Here is a 19536-nt window from a genome sequence, read left to right as displayed (position 1 = left end):
TTACTTCAGAGATGAATGATAAGCATTTATAAACTATTTTTTTTGTTGTTGTTAAATGCTACACTCCGCAATATTACATCTATATAACCGCGCCCTGTTGTTTCAACTTTATAACAGCGCCTTGTTATAGATTGTATAACAGAGATGATGGATACATAGCATGTGCCACACCCAATCCATTTATTCAGCAGGGCACTTGTTCTGAGCCGGAGACCCATGGGAGCAATGGACTTATCTTGGTGACAGTTTCATAGATCGGTATGTAGAATGAACACTTCAAACATCTAGCTTAAGTTCCCCTTTTCTTCTCTGGACATTAAACGATTATGCAGACATAAAAGATAAGTATGTTTTGGAAATGATTTAACACTACACTCATACTACACTCCGTAATATTCCCTCTATAAAGTTCAGCGCTGTGTTATACACTATGAAACAGATATGATGGGTACATAGCATGTGCAACGTCCAATCCATTTATTCAGAATTGGCTGTTGGGGAAATATTCTGATCCCAGAAACCCATGTGATTAATGGTCATACATTGGTCACAGTTTCATAGACGTCTTGTGATGTCATCTGTGCAGGTTGGAACTTCTCTGATACAGCTACACCAGCGTCGGGCATCTTGTTTCCTGTTTGGAAGATGAACATATAGTATTCCCAGAAATTATTGAGAATCATGTTGCGTCATGTAACTCATTACGTTTATGGCGTTTTACTTACATAAACATGTTAAAACATCATCCTTTTACAGTCTCAGTCTTGTTTTAGTACTTTGTTAGACCTCCTCGCTCAGCAATGCATGCCTGAATACGCCTAGGCACACTACCCATCAAAGTTTGTAGGTAATCGTGTGACAGGGTATCCCAATATTGGACCACCTCGGCCTTCAATATTTGTCAGTCCCTTTTGGTTTATTCTGTCCTTCATGACTCCCCACACATTCTCAATTGGGTTTAGGTCTGGGCTGTTACTGGGCCAGTCTAAAACTTGAACATTGTCGCCCGACAACCACTGTTTTGTGTAGCGCGCAGTGTGTTTTGGGTCAGTCATTATCATGCTGGAAAATCCAATCATCTTCATACAATGTTTGTGCTGTCGGAAGAAGGTGACCATTTAGAATGTCAACGTATCTTTCTTTTGTCAAGTTTCCCGTGAAAACACACAATGGCGTCACTCCGCGAGCCGATATGCCACCCCACATGTGAAACTTCGGGCTATGTTTTGGTCGCTGGTAGATAGGTTTGACAGTATCTTTGGTCCAAATTTTCACACAATTAGGGAAAAGCCAAACAGAACTTTCATCCGAAAAGAAAACATTATCCCAATCTTGATTTTCATTAGCCCGACACCAGTTTAAACGTTTTTCCTTTTGTGCATCTTTCATCAACGGCGAGGGAATTCCACGCTTTTTCACCCAATTAAATCTCTGTAATTCCTGCCTAACTGTTTCATTGCATACCTGAGGACTTCCTCTGCTAATCATTTCATTTCTGATGTTCTCAACACTTTTCACTTTGCCCCTACTCACAATCTGCCCAAGTCTTCGGCGATTCACAACACTGAATTTCCTAGGCCGACCTGCCCCTGCTTTGTGCTCTATCCCGGTTCCTGTTTGAATATTCTTCAAAGTTCTGTATACTGTAGACAAAGGAATACCATGTCTACAAGCTAACACTTTAGCACCAGCCTCACCCCTTTCAAAATCATCTAGAATGAGCTTTCATTTCTCTCTTGCTGTAAATTCTGCCATGTCAACACAGGAAGCCGTCTGCTCAGACAAGGGAGATATCTCTTGACGTAATGAGCTGCCTTCTAAGCCTCCAAGAGTTGTCTCCCTTATTTAGTATGCTTAGTGCATATTGAAAGCCCTTTTTCCAATCGTAGTATCATTAGAAAAAAACAAAGATTTTTTCAATAATTTCTGGGAACACTGTACATGAAATAATCCAACATCTGACTCGCATTAATTACACGTGAAGGTTATCAAGACTTTATTTCGAGCCGGTTGGATTCATAGATGATTTGTGTTCAAGTATGAAAGATGGCACATGATTTATTATAGGTATTTGAACTGATCTTTCCGTCCTCCATTCTGGTACTATACCTACCTGTGATGTGACGTATAATGTGTAGAAGCTGACGCCTCCGCCCTTCATGCAGCTGAAACACCAACACTGGCATCAAGGAGATCCGGTGACGATCACACCATGCACATTTCGGAATTAAAACATCTGACAGACTATAACTTGACGTTGTCGAATATTTAAGAAGCAGTATAGAACGTTCAAATCCGTTGAAGACACAAATAATCTAATTTCGTTATAAAGAACATATTATCGCATTTCTTTCTGTCGGCAGGTTTATCTTTTGAAGCAGATCTGAAGAAGAATATGTAACACAGATAGACCTAATACTTTACTGACAATGAATACTCACAAAGCAGTCTACATCAAGTCACTTTTATGTAGAATTTGTCTCTCACCAATATCTTGGATTGACCGTTTTAATTTTGCACTGGAACCGGCATAACGATTAAAGACATTTGGGGCATTTAAGCAAAGGCTCACTTTCTATAGTCAACCTCAGAATATATCTCTGAGTAATATCTAACCATGTCTATGTGTACCTTTTAATGTAGGATGTGAATCTGGAATATGATTCAAGTGAAGACTGGAGGCGAGACCGCCAAATGTGTCGATGAGTTCCTCCAGAGCTGTCTGACCTTGAAAGAAAAGGAGGGTACTCGTATCTCCCGTGTCATCTTCTGGAAGTTCCCTCTTCAGATTTTCGTCACACTTTTCCTGTATTGTAGATGTGAGGGAAATGAGTTCCTCTCGTCTTGTGGATTTAAGCGTTCTCTGGGTGTAGTCTGTCGTTGATATGATAGAAGACTGAACATCGTGTAAACTATCCAGTATCTCCTGAACGACCTTATTTGTATTGTCCAGAGACATCTGGATCTCCTCTCTGAGCTTCCTCTGTCGGTGAAGCAACTTCACAGCAACACGTTTGGAAACGGCAGCAACCTCTTGTTCCAGCGTCCTCTGCTTATTGTCCAGTTCCTCTTGGTGCCTGTTCACAGCAGCAATTTTGTCTTTGACATCTTTCAGCTTCAGTCGTTGCTTCTGCAGCTGTTCCTCCAGCTCGTGGGAACGACTTAAGTCTTCATTCTTGTGATGTTCATGTAGTGACATTTCTTCTCCACGCCAACGAGGGCAGCACAAGCAGCTTCGTTACCACCAACAAGGCCAAGGTGAAGCTGTTCCACGATGAACTCACGACCACAGGGATATTTGACAGACTTCAGGTTTGTTTCGTCAGCATGTTGATAAATGCAGGCGTAGAGAGAACATGGAAGAAGACAAAGGTTAGTGTCCCCACAGCAAGATCGAACTGAAAACCGACATGTTCTATCACTAGGACCAGAGGACAAAAAGGACTCACCTAGATGTAAAATTATGTATAAGTGATCTGTAAAATCAGATGTGGCCCCGTATACAGACTGTTATACTTCCATGTACATGTTTTGTATCACCGGATATTGACTTGGTATACCCTCCATGCCCTAAATCTCCTCCCTGCATAAGTTGTTTATAATGTATGGGCCATGTTGTACATAGGCCTGATAGCTTACAGCAGTGTACCGAATATAAAGATTATATATGCATAGATGTCTCTGAACAAAGCTTCATAATCCTCATGTTCTTCTTGCACTGTCTCCGATATCACTCACCATTGCTTTGTTTTGTTCATGTTATATTACACATTATTTGCTAGGTTTTGGATCTTTGATAGCATGAACTCATGGACAAAATGATATTTCTACCTTCTTCAATATGTTACATTCCGGTTTGACTGCGCTGCAAGTCATCGTTTGGTTTGGACAGTGCCACCTTCACTGAAACGGAATGGGTGTAAGGATCGCATCAGAACAGTTTCCTTCCTCTGCCATAATTCAAATCACTTAGCATGTGGACGGCAATTGTTCACCCTTATCGTGACGTTAACAATTTGTACACTAAACATAAATGAATGTAGACAATAAATACCTTTAGTTGAAGGACAGAAAAAACTACAAGAGTAGATTAGGTTTAGAGCAAGCATGTTATCATAAAGTGTATCACTGTAAAATATGCAATATGAAAACAGGCTACAGATCACCAGCACCTGAAGGTTGATCACCGTACCAGAGACCATGGGGACTTACAGTTCTCTAGCTACATGCGTGGACCCTAGCTGGATGTACACCACCCATTCAGGTGTTGACGAGTATTGAGAAATTTAGCTGAACATTAAAAGTATTCTAAAACTAAAACCATTGTAGATACTTTCAATGAAATGCAATAACTTACGCTTAGTGATATCAAACACGTCCACATAATTAGAAAGGAGACGCATGTGTGACCACTGACACTTGGTGCATATATGGTTGCAGTTATAAAAGATTTTCAAAAGAGAACAAATGTCAGCTCACGAAGTTCAGCTTCCTCCCTCAGCTTTTCCGTCTGTAATATATGTTCATATTCTTCCTTTTTAAGTACTTTCTCCAGTTTAGCGTGCTCCAAGTTTTTTTTTTTCTGACTTGTTCTTTTTGTTTTTCAATTGCCTGAAAACAGACATGAATGACCCGATCAAACATCTTAGATACCGACCTTAGTGTACCACATTGTAGTTTATGGCATGAATGTATTTGTGTGACGTATTTCGGAAAAGTTAGTGAAAACTTGGTGTTTATGTTGCAGTAATCGTACATTTATGAATCACTATAGTTGTGACATGATATGTTATAATATGTTTCACATGTGTGTATTGCTGGAGGAGTCTTAACATATGAATGAACAAATGTGTATCAGGATAACTCACAGTTCAGACATCTCTTCCTTGGAGTACTGAGCCTCCAGCTTGAACTTTTTCACACAGACCAGATCTGAACTACCTTAAAATTACAATAGTCGCATGTAAACATTCTTCTTTATTTCACTCTATACACGATCACATATTATGGAGCATTTTTCTTTGGAGACATGACATTTTATATTTGCGTTGATGTCGGTAGGTAAAGACGTATCCTGGTATATTAATATGAGACGCGTCATATTCTTTGTGTAGCATTGACGAGTCTAACTTAATGGAAAAGAATCAGATAACGTCGGTTTGAGATTTCTGTGTGTAATATATCGGCCAAATTCAACATTTCATTGTATATAATTTAGTTCGGTAAAGAACAGTGTGAAACATCCACGTCCATGATATAAATTTCAAACGCGCAAATTTACATACGTACCTGGCCACTCGTCCATAGATACACCCAGGTGTAAATAAGAACAGACAAACCTTATATATTTTTAGAATCAGTTTTAAGATCCCAACTACATCAAGAACGTGTATTTTAACGTCATCGTATGGGCGTAGGTTTCTTTGGTTTGGGTTCAGGAGTTGCACAGAGGTATCAAACCAACGATCAAACAGCAGCTGTATATTGTACGCAGATCTGTCCCCTTCCAAAGGCGTTGCATCAAGTCTTTCTTTAATGAACGATTGCGTGGAATCAAAGACCCTTCATGCCTTTTGTTTCAGTATTCCTAACAGCATCTCACACTTCCCTGGCCCGGCCTGTCTACGGTTGTCATAGTCGGCCTGTGTGAAGACTCCGTCCTGCAACAAGGTGTCCAGCACAGGATCCACCAAAAGGAAGTCCTTCAGGAACTTGTGGTTCCTCTGATTGACGATAACGTGTTTAGCCTCCATCTTCTGATGTTACATAAATGGTGACACCTGAATACTCAACGCAATGGCCCGCTCACAGATGAGACATGTAAAAGTCATCTACATACATGGTGACGCCCGGATGCACAACACTGTGGCCCACTCACAGAACAGACATGTAAAGGTCCTCTACGTTCATGGTGACGCCTGGATACACAACACTATGGCCCACTCACAGAACAGACATGTAAAGGTCCTCTACGTTCATGGTGACGCCTGGATACACAACACTATGGCCCACTCACAGAACAGACATGTAAAGGTCCTCTACATTCATGGTGACGCCTGGATACACAACACTATGGCCCACTCACAGAACAGACATGTAAAGGTCCTCTACATTCATGGTGACGCCTGGATACACAACACTATGGCCCACTCACAGAACAGACATGTAAAGGTCCTCTACATTCATGGTGACGCCTGGATACACAACACTGTGGCCCACTCACAGAACAGACATGTAAAGGTCCTCTACGTTCATGGTGACGCCTGGATACACACATATCTATACACATATCTACACACTGATCTGTTTACATATCTAAATACTTACCTGCGCATATATACTGAAAGCCATTAAAAACGCAATTTGACGCTCATACTTTCTTCACTCACACAAATGTGAACATATATAGATGTAACTGGCAGATATGCTTTAAATAAATATCTGTGGAGGACTTAATCGGAGAATGTCCAGTCAACAACAACGTCAGTGCAGCAACAACGACATCAAACAAAGGAGGGGTCACTTGCACGGGTCCACCGTGCACTGCATGACAGTCTCCGGGGGCATTGGAAGAGACAGATGTCTCAGACACATTTGTGGAATGGTCTCCCAGTAAGGTGGATGGGCCGGTGTCAATTCAGCGCTTGTCTTTGGTCATGTCACAGCCCTTCCAAAAAACCATGTTCAAAAACACAGTTTGGCGCACGTATTTCTTCTCGACGTATATAAATCCGTTGGTGTTCATCTGCAAAGGGTACGATAAACTTGCGTTAAAGCATCTTCGCACCGTTTGGGCTCAGACATGAGGGTGCTTTGTCCCAAGTGTCCTCTTTGTAGTATTAGCAGCTGTTTGAACCGATTGTGCAAGTGTGAGACTTGGGATACTGCGGTGCTGTCGAGCTGTCTTCAAAAGTGGTGCACCAGGTCATGGACAAATGCGTCACTTCCGGTGGCCCTAAAACGTTGTCTGAATTGACCAACAGTAGATGGATGCACATTACAGTGTCTGCCAATCAACACATCTGAAGACACGCTGCGAACCATAGCGAGACTCTGATTATCTTCGTCTTGTGTTAAGCGTGACGCTTTCTCAAAGTGATTCACTTGCACAGTTCCGGTTCCTTTAAAGGGCCTGGGTGCAGGTAATGCACGTGCACAATGTGTTTCATGAATTAAGCACAGAAGTTCATAAAGGAGGCATGTTCTGGGACTCAAGCTCGAAATGGACAAGATTATCAGCATTTTATCCATGCACCCTCTGTATCACAGGAAACAAATCTTCAATAGAAGTTTTGTACGTTCCAGGACGACAAATATCAATTGCGTTGTAAATGGCTCTCAGTATATAAACACTCTGACCTGTACACAAAGCTATATATTGATCTGTACACATTTCTACACACATATCTGTAAACAGATCTATATATTAATCTGTACTGATATGTACACACATATCTGTACACATGTGTACATACTGATCTGTACACATATCTACAAACTAATCAGTGCAGATATCTATATATATGTACTGATCTATACAGATTATCTACATACTGATCTGTACGCATGTGTACACACAGATATCTCAAGATATCTAAACACTGTTCTCTCCACATACTTACACGCAAATCTGTATTCATATCTGCTGGTCATAAGGCAATCAGACAACGCTAATAGTCCACCCTATTTTCTGACACTCGTCTAATACTGCCCAATTCGATTAAAACATGGGAAACATATTTACTTTCTGAAACTGAAGTAATGGCTTAACTCGAGTTAGACTTGGGTAATGACTCCATTGTACTGATGCTTAACTCTGACCTAGTTACCCGGTCATACCTACAGGTCACGGAAACGAGTGATCTCAACGCGATAATGCAACTTCAAGTATGGCCGACGTTTCAGTGAGGGAGGCTCGCGAGGACGACTGTGAGGAGATCACACGGTTGATGCAGGTAAGGAACCAAGTTGAACCACAGGCTGATACAGACATACCTGGGTAGACACACATCCACGGGCAGTGATTTCGCTGTGGTTGGCTGAAATAGTGCAGAGCTAGGCTTCTGACAACTTTGGTCCCTATCTGTGCAACTATCCTAAAGTTCGCTGGAAGCCAGAACTCATAACCGGTGTAAACATCAAGGAGGTGATATTATCATAGGTGTTAACACGTTGTACTAACTTCTGTTCAAATGACGATGAACACCGAATACTGGGTGAAATAATCAACTCTATTTTGTTCGATTTTAAATTGATTATGATTTCGATCTGTAATCATGAACCTTTTGATGTGATGTTTGTAATTGCAAGTTCACGTTCATCCCAACTTATAAGCAGCTGTTCAAAATCCAACATCCAGAATTCTGCAGTAGCACAGATCCCCAGTAACTCTTTTTGAGGTATGCAGTTAACATTGAAGCTAAGGCAGGATGGCTACATATTGCCAACACATCATAAACTAACGGTTAATCTTTCACTTGGCAAATGTGTACCTGGATTTGTACCCTGCTTTGTTTCTGTTCACGTTAACGACTGACTGTATATTTGGTTACAGGAATTTGCCAAACACGAGGGCAACCTGCATCTCGTGAAGACCAATATCCACAGTAAGTGTGCTATGTGTCTCAGTTGTTACCAACACACTGTTCTTTGCCTCCAACCATCCTCAGTGACACAAAGCCTTGCGTTTCAGAAACTTAGACTGATCCCTGCACTTTCCATCACGTTGTCTCAAACTCATAGATGATATACATTTACTCGTTGAGGTAAAGAAAGTGGAAATGAAAAAGGAGAACTTTTGCCACTGTAGATACTATTGGCTGTGAAAACTTCCTTTAATTAATAACGAATTGTCTTGAATTATCTTCAGCTCATTTAAGAAATAGGATTAGATATAAAGGTTGATTTGTAACACGCATTGTGTTTGGTACGATAGACTGAGGAGTCATTGACACGAACTGAATGGTAATGCAGTATCAGTAGTGGCAGTGGTGGTAGTTGTAGCAACAACAGTATCCAGTATCAGTAGTGGCAGTGGTGGCAGTTGTAGCAACAACAGTATCAGTAGTGGCAGTGGTGGCAGTTGTAGCAACAACAGTAGCAATAGTGGCAGTGGTGGCAGTTGTAGCAACAACAGTATCAGTAGTGGCAGTGGTGGTAGTTGTAGCAACAACAGTATCAGTAGTGGCAGTGGTGGCAGTTGTAGCAACAACAGTATCAGTAGTGGCAGTGGTGGCAGTTGTAGCAACAACAGTATCAGTAGTGGCAGTGGTGGTAGTTGTAGCAACAACAGTATCAGTAGTGGCAGTGGTGGCAGTTGTAGCAACAACAGTATCAGTAGTGGCAGTGGTGGCAGTTGTAGCAACAACAGTATCAGTAGTGGCAGTGGTGGTAGTTGTAGCAACAACAGCATCAGTAGTGGCAGTGGTGGTAGTTGTAGCAACAACAGTATCAGTAGTGGCAGTGGTGGCAGTTGTAGCAACAACAGTATCAGTAGTGGCAGTGGTGGTAGTTGTAGCAACAACAGTATCAGTAGTGGCAGTGGTGGCAGTTGTAGCAACAACAGTATCAGTAGTGGCAGTGGTGGTAGTTGTAGCAACAACAGTATCAGTAGTGGCAGTGGTGGTAGTTGTTGTAGCAACATTATATTTGTATCAGCAGTGATATATTCGTCGTCTAAGTATCAGTCGACGCAGTCGTAATAGGTATTATTTCTAGATGAAACTATAGTACCTATAGAATAGCTATTGGAGTGACCTCACGGACACACTGGACTTCTCCACATGGGACGCTGTTATTGTGGATGTCATTACGTGAGTTAAGTCACTTCTCCCAGGCCTTTCGCTGAAGTAGTTCTACAGGGTGATATGCACTATGATAACGACGGTGAGTCTAAATGGTTTATTTGCTCCAGTAACTCCATGTCTGCTATGTGATTGTTGAAACAGTGGATCAGTTCATTCCAGCTGTGAAAAGAGATGGCTTTGGAGAACAGAAGGTGTTCGACTGTTTCGTGGCTGAAGAAACCCTAACAACTGGTGAGTCCTGTCACGTGCAATTCCCCTCTTAATGATGCTCCACAATACAGGACTTTTGATAGATCTGTTGCGTAAATGGCAGAATCTTGGGTTACACAACGGTCCACATATAATTCTTCAAACTCCGGTTTAATGCATTACCTCCCTCTGTTTGACACAAACATATCACATCAGCCACATCAACTGTTTAATGAGTCACAGGTACTGTCTGTAATACAACGCTGGATACAGCATCATGGTGTAAATGTAAAGACAGTTTTCGTCACCGAATTAGTTTGTGGTTTTGTGTCTGACTACTAAAGAGAACAGCAAGCATCAACAGACACAGAAAGTATAAGTTCTCCATCTTCCAGTTAAGGTAAACCCATAAAGTATGACTTCACCTCTTCCAGGCAAACCTCGGCTTGTTGGTTACCTCTTGTATATGTGGTCCTTCACAACCATGTCTGGGCGCTTCCTGTTCGTTGAAGACCTCTTTGTGGAGGAGAACTTCAGAAGGAAGGGAGTGGGATCCTTATTATGGGCTAAGGCAATGAAGGTAACGTGAGCCAGTGCAATGAATGCAGGGCTTGGCTCTAAGTGCATCCAACTTTAGAAGGTTTAACAGGTATACAGCGGTAGGCAGAAGGTACCGTATTTCAAACCGACAAGGATCACATTGCGCAGGGTTCAACTATGCTTTATGCTGTGGAGATTCAAGGTCACACTAAAGTACCGGAGAAAATGGAGAATACAATATTTTTTTCACATTTATACCCACATTTTGTGTAGTTGATATGTGAACTGTGAAATATCTGTCCAGCTGAGTTCGGCCTAACTACAGTCTCAGTGGTAGGCAGATAGGATACGTAGGCAAGGGATTTTACTGAAGAGAGATTGGTGCAGAAAGTCCACAGCGACTTATTTGGAACAGACCATGGCCTTATGCAAATTAGTGCGCGATGATATTGTATTACAAAGGACACTGCCAAATGCCCATTTTGAAATTCGATCTGACGTCATTATAAACGATAGGTGGCGTAAAATATAATAACTTTAATACTGAAACTCTTAAGAATGTAGCTTCCATGGTGTCTCAAAAGCAAAACCAGGACGGGAGTCGAAGACACTGGTTGGGGTGATACAGATATCAGCCCAGTATAATCTGTTAGTGGAATTAAACTGGGTCAGTGAACGTCATGCCAAAACATACTAATCATATCAAGTCTTGTCGATCTTCTTGCCAGCTATATATTTTGTGACATTTAATACGACGGCAGATTTAATCTTTTCTGTGGGCATCATACCCGTTAAATATCTCAACATATGCCTTCGAAAGAAAGACACCTAAGGTGTTAATCAACAGATGAGACATATTCAACACACATGAAAGAGCACAAAGTACCTATGAGATGACCCCTTGTGCTTGCAGGCAGCGCGTGCCTGGATGGGCGACGTATTGCCATATATGGTCTGATATATTGTTTTCATCGGCTATTCTTTTTTTCTACTTTTTGTTCGATTCTACGAAGAAACATGCTTTTCTGGATATCCTATTACGCATCCCACTGAACGCCCAGTCAGGCCTATATGGGTTATTTCGACACATGCTATTTACAGTTGTGTAAATGTTAGGGATACAGACGAACACAGCCTAAAACAGTCTTTTTTCCATTTCCGACAGTACTTTAGGCCTCCATAGCCAGATGGTTGTCAGTGGAGGCAACTTCTTAACATCGACTACCTTGGGGAATTATTTCATACCCGATGGAAAATATCTGTGATATAGTTTATGATTATTTCTGACTGATTGTTAGACAAAACTCTTCCATGAAACCAAAGACCAAATTTTGCTCTAGAATTATTTTCGAACATGTTAAAATGCACTGTGCACTGTCCAAACATTTAATGACTACTTTATGAATGCATTTTAGTGTTTTAGTCGACATATACTTTATCATCTTCGTAGAAGATACTTACATTGAAGTGAATGACACTTACAGCTACGTACGAGATACGTACATCAACGTGAGTGACATGTACATCTACGTGAATGACACTTACATATACGTGGATAATACTTACATGTCATTGGATGACACTTACATTTACGTAGATGGTACTTATATCTACGTACATGGTATTTACATGTGGATATACTTACATGTCATTGGGTGACACCTTTACGTAGATGGTACTTATATCTACGTGGATGACACTTACATTTACGTAGATTTACTTTTATCTACATGGATGACACTTACGTTTACGTAGATGGTATTTATGTCTATGTGGATGATACTTACATTTACGTGGATGACACTGACACTTACATATACATGGGTGGGATTTACCGGAACGTGGCTGATACAAATATCTAACTGGATGACACATACATTTACACTTACGTCCACGTAGTTGATAGTTACAGCCACAGATGTGATACTTATTTCTACGTGAATGACCCTCATCTACTTGAGTGATACTTACATCTTCGTAAATGATACTTACATGTACGTGGAGAGGACTAGAGCTACATGGATAAAACTTACATACCCTTGGATGACGCTTACACTTACGTAGATGATGCTTATATCTACGTGGGTGCTGCTTAGATCTACGTGGGTGATACTTATATATCTACGTGGGTGATACTTACATCTAAGTGTGTGATACGTACATCTACGTGGGTGATACTTAGATTTACGAAGGTGATACTTAGATATGTACGTGGGCGATAATTAGATCTGCGTGGGTGAAACTTAGATCTACGTGTGTGACACTTACATATTCTTGGGTGATGCTAACATCTGCGTGGGTGATACTTATATATCTACGTTAGTGATACCTAGATGTACGTGGGTGATACTTAGATTTACGAAGGTGATACTTAGATATGTACGTGGGCTATACTTACATCTTCTTGGGTGATACTTAGATCTACGTGGGTGATACTTAGATCTGCGTGGGTGAAACTTAGATCTACGGGAGTGATACTTAGATCTACGTGTGTGACACTTACATATTCTTGGGTGATGCTAACATCTGCGTGGGTGATACTTATATATCTACGTTGGTGATACCTAGATGTACGTGGGTGATACTTAGATCTACAGGGGTGATACTTATATATCTACGTTAGTGATACCTAGATGTACGTGGGTGATACTTAGATCTACAGGGGTGATACTTATATATCTACGTTAGTGATACCTAGATGTACGTGGGTGATACTTAGATCTACAGGGGTGATACTTATATATCTACGTTAGTGATACCTAGATGTACGTTGGTGATACTTAGATCTACAGGGGTGATACTTAGATATGTACGTGGGCTATACTTACATCTTCTTGGGTGATACGTAGATCTACGTGGGAGATACTTAGATCTGCGTGGGTGATGCTTAGATCTACGTGGGTGATACTTAGATCTACGTGGGTGATACTTAGATCTACGTGGGTGATACTTAGATCTACGTGGGTGGTACTTAGATCTGCGTGGGTGATGCTTAGATCTACATGGGTGATACGTACATCTACGTGGATGATACTTACATCTAGTGGGTGATACTTAGATCTACGTGGGTGATACTTACATCTAGTGGGTGATACTTAGATCTACGTGGATGATACTTACATCTAGTGGGTGATACTTAGATCTACGTGGATGATACTTACATCTAGTGGGTGATACTTAGATCTACGTGGGTGATACTTACATCTAGTGGGTGATACTTAGATCTACGTGGATGATACTTACATCTAGTGGGTGATACTTAGATCTACGTGGGTGATACTTAGATCTACGTGGATGACACATACATCAGACCAGGAACTGTTGTGGATTCCTCGAGACATCATTGATTACGATATGACGATGGAAACATAGCCATAGAGATACTTCCTGAGTACATTATATGTGTATGTAGATATGGCAATTATTAATATCATATCCGCACATGTATCATCTTCCTGCATGAAATATCGTCAACGTAAATGGAAGTATGCTCAGTGTAGATAATGAATTGTTTTAGGCCGTGATACTAATACTGTTAAGGATATTGCGGCTCGCTTGGCGTGTCGATTCAGCGATTTTAAGTAGGTCAAGGCTGTACTGGCAGCGTCGAGATAGGTGACCTGTGATCTTTGGAGCTTACTCAAAGCAAAAAAAATATTGTGACACACAAAATTAAGCAGAATCAGCATTAAACCTGTACTGACAGGGGGAGAATTCTTGCTACGTTGTTGTATGATTCGGATGTTTGCGTTAAATTAACGCATCAACATTGTTTTAAGATACGAATGAGTGAGTGAGTTTAGTTTTACGCCACACTCAGCAATATTCCGGCTATATGGCGGCGGTCTGTAAATAATCGAATGTGGACCAGACAATCCAGTGAACAAAAGCATGAGCGTCGATCAGCGCCATTGGAAACCGATGACATCTGTCAATCAAGCCAGCGAGCCTGATCACCCGATCCCGTTAATCACCTCTTATGGCAAGCATGGTTGCTGAAGACCTATTCTTCCTCGGACCATCACGGGTCAGATACGAATGAACAACACGAGCACAGTGTTGTCTGGCGTCATTATGTTTAAGCGTCAACCCTTGTTTTTCTGTTGCAAAAAACGAAAAATGGGCATTTCCAAAATCTGTTGCAACCTGTCTCCACTTGTAACGTTCACCTTGTTGCATTTCTGCCAGCATTTTAACACATTCTTTCTTTGGGTCAAATCCAAATTTACATTCTGAAGATTACACTGATAAAGAACCATGTGAGAGGAACCAGCGCCTGTGAACGTAATGTGATGTAACCATGATCGCTTGCTCGTATTTCATCATGTTTCATTCTCACTGACATTGTTCCAACGGTTCTTTTCTTCTTTCTTTTGCAGTTAGCTCTGTCCTGGGGATGTGAATATATGCAGTGGATGGCCAAACGAAGGAACACAATGGGAATCAATTTCTACAAAAAATTTGATGCTGTCGAAACAAACACTGATAGCGTCATGACGTTCACGTTAGACAACGACGCCATGAAAACAGCCTGTTCAAAGATAGTTTCGGAGTAAATGGGCGAATGCTGTAAACTTATAATTTACACGCACTATATCAAGTACTGTAGAAGAATGAGAATGTACCGAACGAATTAGCTACTGGAACATTTGAAACATTAGTTGAGTAAAGTGGATATAAGAGAGCAAACACGACTTCGCAGCCAGACGTATATACTAGCTGAAATATTTCACAAGGGCAATGAAAATTAAATGTTGATCTTTATACCAACAGAAAGCAGAACTGTTATCAAATGGTCTCTTCACTAGTCGAGTGTTTGTCAATTCTGGAGCCTGTTTTACACAGCGATCGTGGCGCTATATCTGTTGTTAGTCTATAATATAGTTTGAGAGTTAAGATCGTCTTCACGCTACGATCGCTTTGTGACTCGGGTACCATGGTCTAAAGTCTGGAAAGTCATTTTTGACTTCTTTCACGCACTTCCTCAGCTTTTCTGGGTGTGTTTCACCTCAAGAGGAAATAAAACTCCTTCAGATGATTGTTTTTGTTTCCTTTTGATTTGTGAGTAAAACTGACAAAGAAAACATTGGCAAAAAACAACCTATGAGGATAAACTGTCACACATTCAGACAACCCATAGGCCTTATTAACCCTTTATCAACCCTATCATTCCATCTGACAACCCAGACTATCAAGCAAAGAAAGCCTGACCACTCCGTCAATCAACCCAGCTAGCCTGACCACCCAGCCAATCAACTTGGCAAGACTGACCTCCCACTCAGTGCACCCTACAAGCCTGACCACCCAGTCAATCACCAATACAAGCCAGACCACCCTATCAATTAACCCAGCAATCCTGACCACCCAGTCAATCAACTCATCAAGTCTGACCACCCTATCAATCAACCCGGCAAGCCAGTCAATCAACCCAGGTCTGACTGACACACACACACCCCTCCTCCAGTCAATCATTTAACCTTTATGTATTGTTCATCCCATATTAGAGGTAGGACATCATTACAAGTTTCACAAGGTATCAATGCTTTATCCCTGTTTAATGGATGCTGTGTTATATTGATTGTCAAGAGAATGAGCTAAATATCAGTTAATCCTGTTCATCAATAACTGAACTTCAAAAACTGTCTGCAGAGTGTCATCATGACACTATTTGATTTTCAGTACACTGTCCAACATCCTTTTGTTTTCATACCACATATTAATGCTTGATTTTAACTACATCCATTTGAAAGGACATGCACATAAAATTGAATTCCTTCTGCCTGAGATCCAACATACAAACTGAATGCAATTCTAGCAGTTAAATCATTATGGCCTTACAATGTTTGGAGTGATTTCCTGGGCAAGAAGATCCAACTATGTTGTGTTGTACAAGTCATCATTGAGACTTTAATGTCAAGAAGAGCTGAGTGAACATGGATTTCAACATGTCCATCCGTTTCCTGTGTAGTATTTATGCTGGCACTTATATTGATTGGGACCAGTCTTCAGCAACCTATGCTTGACATTTCAGGCGGGTGAACAGGCTCGCAAACTTGGTACACACATCATTGTATCCCAACTGCATAGATTGATTATCAAACTGTTGATCACTTGATTGTATGGTAAATACTGGATTATATACAGACCGCCGCCATATTTCTTGGATTAAATTATAAACAAACTTTGCTGAATAAGTGATATCCACCAACCAGCTTCAACACAACCAAAAACCTGGAGATGAACCAACTGATCAATTCTACATATCCAAGGAGTTGGAACTGAACTAAAACATCAACTTCCAAAACTCTAAGGGTCTGAAACTGAACCAATACATTTCCCTGGATTGAACCAGCTAGCCAGCTCTTAAATCCAAGGGACTGGATTGAACCAACCAACTGGATCACAAATCAAAGGGCCTGGATTGAACCAAGTAATGAGATCACAAATCCTTGGGCCTGGATTGAACCGACCGACTGGATCACAAATGGAAGGCCCTGGACTGAACCTAGTAACTGGCTAACAAATCCATGAGCCTGGGCGGAACCAACCAACTGACTCACAAATGCATGGGCTTGGAATGAACCAAGTAACGGGCTAATAAATTCATGAGCCTGGACAGAACCAACCAACTGGCTCAGAAATCTATAGGTCTGAATTGAACCAATCAGCTGGATCACAAATTCAAGGTCCAGGACTCAACCATGTACCTGGATCACAAATCCAAGGGCACAGACTGAACCAACCAAATGGCTCAAGAAATCAAAGGGCCTGCATTGAACCAACCAACCTGACTGCACATAAAAGAGCCAGGACTGAACCAAGTAATGGGATCACAAATCCAAGGGTCTGGATTGAACCAGCCAACTGGATCACAAATGCAAGGGCCATGACTAAACCAAGTAATGGGATCACAAATCCATGAGCCTGCATTGAACCAAGCAGCTGGAACACAAATGTAAGGGTCTGGATTAAACCAACCAACTGCATTACAGCTGCAAAAGACTGGATTGAACCAACCAACCGATGGATCACAAATCCATGAGCCTGGATTGAACAAACCAACTGAATCACAAATGCAAGGGGGTGGACTGAACCAGCCAACTAGGTCACAAATCCACAGACCTGGATTGAACCAGCCAACTGGCTCACAAATCCAAGTTACTGGATTGAAACAACCAATTGACCGGCTGACAAATCCAGGGGCCTAGATTGAACCAACCGACTCAGAAATCCAAAGCCATGGATAGAGCCAGCAAACCAGATCAGAAATCCAAGGGTCTGGACTGAACCAGGAAAATATGCTTGTGCAAATCTAAAGGCTTGGTATTTAACCATCCAAAAAAGCACCAAAGCCCAACACATTTACATTCTCTTGCTATTGTTCAACCACAAGTAAGTCAGAATGAACCATATGACAATTACACTACTCTGTATGCCATCTTGAAGCTGAAGAAGTGAAGTGGATGTGAGATGCAGAACTCTCAACAGTTTTCTCTCTTTCTACACCTACAGCTTGATCAAGTGAAGACCAATGCTTTGAGTAGACATCATTGGTTGGGTCTATTATTGTGAAGGGGTGCATCTTTGTCAGTTGATTGATAACATGTCTGAACAGCTGAGACATGGCTACCGTTTGACATTTCAGTGTTGAGAAATTGTCAGTGATGTTTAACTTTCTTTCAAAAAGAAGCTACAGATGGTTTAATGTTTTCGATGTATACATGCTTAATATGAAAGCAGCATTTATAACATTCTCTGCTCCCCTATTTCATGAAGTTTAACTTGACCTGCCGTTTGTGCTATTTGACCTCCTGGGTCATGCATATGTAGAGTAGCTCAGGTCAAGCTGTAAAAGCTGTAGCAAGTTTACATTGATAAATACATGAGGTTTGTTACAGACCAGGTTCAAAAGAGTCAACCAATCAGTTGTATATTATACTAGTCAGATAACCAAAATTATATTGTTTTGGAGTGAGTGAGTTCAGTTTTATGCCGCTTTTGGCAATAGTCCTGCACTATCATGGCTGAGAACAACAGAAATGGGTCTTGTCATATAATGCACATTTGTAGGAAAAAGTCTTTCAGTTAAATGTTGCCAACACTTTTCACACTAACCTTCAATATGTTTTCAATCAGGGCTCCACAAAACATGTATCAAGTTCCAATGACCAAGAACCCGTGGAGGTCCCGCTTAGAATACTGGCTTTCCGTAACCTGTGATTTTTCAGTAAGAGGTGACTAACAGGATCAGGTGGTCAGACTTGATGACTTGGTTGACACATCATCGGTTCTCAATTGTGCAGATTGATGCTCATGCTGTTGATCACTGGATTGCCAGGTTCAGACTCGATTATTTACAGACCACCGCCATATAGCTGGAATAATGCTGAGTGTCGTGTACAACTATATTCACTTATTCACTTCAGTGACCAAGAGTAAATGATTCTAGAGTAGTAAAACACACTCTTTTCAGGAACCTTTATTTTTGACCTGTCTCCATAGTCTGTCAGAGTTAAATAGAGGATACGCTTTATAAAGAGGCTCTGCTTAATATGAAGAATTACTTGATTTAGTGAGTGAGTTTAGATTCACACTGCTTGTAGCAATATTAAGCAATGTCACGTCGGGGGACATCATAAAATGGGCTTCACACATTGTATCCATCCAAGCGAACACTTTTAACGATTAGGCTACCCCACTGCCCCTAGTTGACAGAGAACATATACTCTACATGGACCATATACTTTATACAGTGGACATACTTGATATAAAACATATGTTTGTCAAGATAGTCCTGCTATGCCCCTGTGGTGCATGGTTCCAACAAGTACTCCATCAGATGTTATAGTTTGACATGCCCGTAAATCATGCTCATCTTCACTGGGACTGCATAATGACAAAATAAATACCACATATTGTTTTACAAGCTAAGGCTGCAATCAGGCATTCCACAGAACATGCTGTAATTTACTTTCAGCCACACTAACCAGATAAGCCTTAG

General features: G+C 41.1%; 1 protein-coding gene and 1 pseudogene across 1 annotated transcript; one reads left to right on the top strand and one right to left on the bottom strand.

The window, feature by feature from the left end:
• Nucleotides 1-536: 536 nt before the first annotated feature.
• Nucleotides 537-3199, bottom strand: LOC137282066 (uncharacterized; annotated as a pseudogene).
• A 4652-nt stretch (nt 3200-7851) lies between these two features.
• LOC137282433 (thialysine N-epsilon-acetyltransferase-like) lies at nt 7852-15574 on the top strand. Its single transcript, XM_067814183.1, has 5 exons — nt 7852-7955; nt 8555-8606; nt 9966-10037; nt 10430-10575; nt 14915-15574. Exons 1-5 carry the CDS (start codon nt 7890-7892, stop codon nt 15089-15091), a joined length of 513 nt encoding a protein of 170 aa, XP_067670284.1. The 5' UTR covers nt 7852-7889; the 3' UTR covers nt 15092-15574.
• The last annotated feature ends 3962 nt before the right edge of the window (nt 15575-19536 follow it).

The sequence above is a fragment of the Haliotis asinina genome, chromosome 4 (assembly GCF_037392515.1).
Source record: "Haliotis asinina isolate JCU_RB_2024 chromosome 4, JCU_Hal_asi_v2, whole genome shotgun sequence".
Taxonomy (NCBI): domain Eukaryota; kingdom Metazoa; phylum Mollusca; class Gastropoda; order Lepetellida; family Haliotidae; genus Haliotis; species Haliotis asinina.
This window is presented reverse-complemented; position numbering and strand designations above follow the sequence as displayed.

What these genes read in the sequence shown, in the direction of transcription:
- LOC137282433 (XM_067814183.1), top strand. Translation starts at nt 7,890, where the DNA reads ATGGCCGACGTTTCAGTGAGGGAGGCTCGCGAGGACGACTGTGAGGAG. An exon ending in AGATCACACGGTTGATGCAG is followed by an intron (nt 7,956 to 8,554) that starts GTAAGGAACCAA and finishes ATTTGGTTACAG; the next exon opens with GAATTTGCCAAACACGAGGG. An exon ending in CGTGAAGACCAATATCCACA is followed by an intron (nt 8,607 to 9,965) that starts GTAAGTGTGCTA and finishes AGTTCATTCCAG; the next exon opens with CTGTGAAAAGAGATGGCTTT.